The 4,095-nt window shown below is 48.9% G+C and overlaps 1 protein-coding gene across 4 annotated transcripts in view; it reads left to right on the plus strand.

The window, feature by feature from the left end:
- Positions 1–3,425, plus strand: part of GFUS (GDP-L-fucose synthase) — a 33,231-nt gene extending 29,806 nt beyond the window's left edge. For all 4 annotated transcript variants that reach the window (XM_053249405.1, XM_053249404.1, XM_053249407.1 and 1 more), the window contains exon 11: positions 2,146–3,425. In XM_053249405.1, the coding sequence (XP_053105380.1) occupies positions 2,146–2,201 (56 nt within the window). In that variant the 3' untranslated portion in view covers positions 2,202–3,425. The remainder of the gene's footprint in view (positions 1–2,145) is intronic.
- Positions 3,426–4,095: the final 670 nt, after the last annotated feature.

A 4,095-nucleotide genomic window follows, 5' to 3' on the forward strand; every position in this document is an offset into this window, starting at 1 on the left:
TGCAGCCAATACAGGACGGGAGCTGCTATTCATGTACAGAGAGAGATTCAGAGTCCTTCCCGTGTCTTGCAGTTATCATTTATTTATTTATTTTATTTTATTTTATTTATTTATACCCCACCCAAACTTGTGTCTCTTTTAGCAGCAGTCACATGGCCTGATGTTAAAAGAGTTCTCGATTTGCAGGGAATATTTACAAAACATTTCAACAGAGCCATTTTAGGCAGTCTTTCAGTTGCTGTTCTTTCTAAATTATCTGACCCAGAGGAGCTCTCCAGAGTCTCAGACCGAGGCCGTTCTGAAGCTCTGCTGTAGGAGAGGCTTGATCTCAGAAGAGCAGAGAAGGGGGTCCACCAGCACCCTTCAGCCTACCCCTTCTTACTGATTATCTTGAGGCCTTGTTGGGTGTCTGGTGAAGTAGGCTGTTGCCTACAACATGGATGCACCATAACACTCACTGGCTGACATCCAGACAAAGAGCTTGTGCAACAGAATCGTACAGCTGTGCAAAAGTGTGAAGTGTGCTTGCACAGATGTTCCCTTCCCCATAAACAGACACATTTCCTAGCAGGGGTGCATCCTAGGCTGTGCACCTTGTTGCACAATGGTGTTCGTGCAAGCCCAACACTAGTCTGGAATTCAGGTTCCTGGCGTGGCGAAACTAGCTAGTGCAGCTTCCTTGCATTTGAGCAATTAGTGTGCAGACTTCAGGGGCATGCACGGAACTGGACAAGCTGGTTCAGATCTGAATCTGATTTGAACTGACCCGGTCCGGTCAAACCGGACCCTGTCTGGTCTGACTGCCAAACTGGTTCGGGGTTCTGCTTGTAAAGGGAAATCTGGTGATCCCCTTTACAGACAGACACCCGCCCCCGCCCCCGAACTGGCCCAGTTTGAACCATGGCTAGTCTGGCCCCCACCCTTTGTAGAGCCAGTTCCATTCAAACCAGGATCACTTGAACTGCCCTGGTTTGAGTTGAACTGGGTTTCCAACTGAAGCGGTCTGCACAGCCCTAGTAAACTTGAGTAGTCTGGATGTCAGCCACTAATTTCTAAGGTGCCAGGGATTCCTGTGCCCATAGAATGTACTTTTAAGTGCGATTCCACCTTCCTCTGCCAGGATCAGCATCCTGCCATCCAGTGGCGGATTACCACATAGGCAGCTGCCTATGGTGGCAAATCTTGGGGAGCAGAGGCCCGAAATCGCCCGCTCTGTGTCATTTGCGAGTAAGCTGGGCTTGAGTGAGGACCTCTTTCGCCGCCGTCCTCCAGTGCCCAACCTCACCTCCTGTGATGGTTTAGGAGGCGGGTGGATTCTCTGCCGCTACACAGTGGCATTTTAAAAAGTAAAAAACAGAATTAGGTCTCCCCTCCCCAAGACTCCTTATTCTTGTTCCTGGGGCAGCAAAAAGATTAATCTGCCCCTGCTGCCATCTATGAATGAAGACAGGTATAAGAAGCCCAGGCCTAATATGGAATTGGGGAAAATTTACTCTTCTGTCCCCAGAACAGGTTGTGGCCTAGAAACAAACTGCATTCCGGGTTGTGCCCTCCTGTGCGCTCTGTTCAACCTCTGAGGTCCTGCTCAGCTCCCTGGTCACCTGAGAGTGAACAGGTGACCTTTGGCAGCCAAATCTGAGACCTCGGCTCTGAACACTACAACACACGGAGGCTATTCTCACGTGCAGTGGAAACTGGGCTAAGGGAGGCCAGTTTCCACTGAGCATGAGAACTGCCCGGAGGCTGCTCGGCTCCTGGCAGCGGCAAGCCCTTTTGGGTAGCCCACTGCTTAAGCCGGGTTTCGGGCACAGGAGTGGGTTCCTGGACCGTGTGGCGCGGCTCTGCGCCACGACGACTCACAAGTAGCCTTCCAGCGTCAGGAGTGCCTCGCACAGTGCTTTATGGGACTCCCAGGGGCCAGGAGGCCCCCGCAACCAGCTCCATGATGGAGCTGGTAATCTGGCCAGCCAGGGAGGGCTGCCTGGTCGTCAAGCCCGCTCTCCCTGCAAACCCCATCCGGGCTCTTCACACGGATCGTGTGCAGAGCCTTACTGTCTGTTACCTTACCCCATTGCGGTTGGATAGAATAGGTGGTTTGGGATCCACCTTTGGCTCCAACGGTCTCTTTCTCTGTTCCTCCTGCAGCTGTGAAGGAAACCTGCGACTGGTTCTGCACGAACTATGGCACTGCCAGGAAATGAGGAGAGGGATGGGAGCAGTCCAGTAATCGAGGCCATTGCTGCTGCCCTCAGTGTTGTACCAAACTTGGGTCTTCCTTTTGGTCTGGAGCAAAGAATGAGAATAAAAGGGGAATTGGGGGCTCGGTGGTAGAGAATAAGCTGTAGTTTTTCTGACGCACGAGTGGGAGGTGGCTGGTCTTTTAAAAAAAAAAATTGGTGGTACCTGTGCATTTATAGAGGGCTATGCAGCAGCAGCAGCATTTGCAGGTTTTTGGGGTGGTGGTGCTAAAGCTTTCTTCTTAGAAGCAGACTGAGCTCTTTAAGGCCCCCAACAGTCTTTAAATCTTTGGAAATGGGGTGGTAGATGCTCAGTGCAACAGCCTTTCCTTAGCTCAGTTTAACTATCCGGCCCAGAACCATTCAGTTATCCTATTTCATGTCAGCGCCCCTCTTCTGGGAGCATTTTGTTACGTTCGTTATAAAGCAAACTGTGTTACTTTGCCAAGTCACCTTCCAAACTAGAGTTGCCCATGAGCAAAAGGTGGTGTGGTTTTTTAATGAACTGTTGGGGGGGGGTGTATTTTCAAAGACACAGCAAGGCTCACGTCCCACCATTCTGACAGGTCCTTCTAATCCAAACCTCTACTTGAAGAGACTCAGGGCTGTTACAGAAATCTTGAATGTATAGCACATGCTTTGAATGGAGAAGGTCTCGGCTTCACTCTCCAGTTAAAAGAATCTAATTTATGAAGCTGCTTTACAGGTTTGTAGTCTTGCAGATATTTTGTTTGCTGCATTTGCCTTCTGTGAATTTTGTAATTGATTGGTTAAAGAAGCCTGACCACTCATAACCGTAAAGGAAAAATCAAGGTTAGCCCAGACTGGTTCTCAGACTTGGGTCCCTAGATGCTGCTGGTGTGACTACAGCTCCCATCATCCAAAATGTCATTGTGGATGGGGATCATGGGAGCTATAGTCCAACAGTATCTGGGGATCCAATCTGTGTTCGAAGAAACCGATTCAGTTGTGCAGGGCTTTGTGGGTCGTTGGAAGCTGGCTTGACTGTGTTAGGAAACCAAGAGCATTAGTTCAAGGTAAGAGGCTAGTACAGGAACCATGGAGAAAGCCTCCTCTCTGTACCTGTATAAACGTTGTCTGCAGCTTGTCTCACTTTATTTCACAACTGTTGCTGAGCCAAGACATCACTAATCAAACTTTTCAATAAATCAAAGTAATTTTTCACTTGTTCCGCTTCCAAGAGCAAACCAGCCCATGTTTAGAAAGCTGCTTTGTGTTTGTTTGTTTTTTGCCAGAGTTCCATTTTCATGTATTTCACACAGCATTTTGCCTCCAGGAAGTGGGTGGAGAATAGAGAAAAAACATTCCCATGCACTTCCTAGCTTACACAATCCTACAGGAATTCTTGACCTGGGGTCCCTAGGTGGACTAATTTAGATCTTATTGGACTTCAGCTCCCATAATCCCCAGCCCCAGGGGCCTTTGGTTGGGGATTATGGGAGTTGAAGTCCAATAACATCTGGGGACCTAGTGTTGAAATTCCCTGGATCAGAACTCCCATCATTCCTAGCCACTGGGGATAATGTGGGTTGGAGTCCAACACCATCATAGGAACAGAGGAAGCCGCCTTCTAGTGAGTCAGACCACTGGTCCACCTAGCTCAGTATTGTGCACACAGACTGGCAGTGGCTTCTTTAAAGCTTACAGGCAGGAGTCTCTCCCACCCCTTGTTGGAGATGCCTGGGAGGAAACTTGGAACCTTCTGCAACACTGGGGAACTCAAGGTTGAGAACCCTCGTCTTGCATAACAAAAAACTTAAGTTCATATCTGTCAATGTATTAAGGAAAGTTGCTCACTTTGGCTTTACAGGTAATGGTATAGAAGAAAGAATGCCGG

This window comes from Hemicordylus capensis, chromosome 4 (genome assembly GCF_027244095.1).
Source record: "Hemicordylus capensis ecotype Gifberg chromosome 4, rHemCap1.1.pri, whole genome shotgun sequence".
NCBI classification, from domain to species: domain Eukaryota; kingdom Metazoa; phylum Chordata; class Lepidosauria; order Squamata; family Cordylidae; genus Hemicordylus; species Hemicordylus capensis.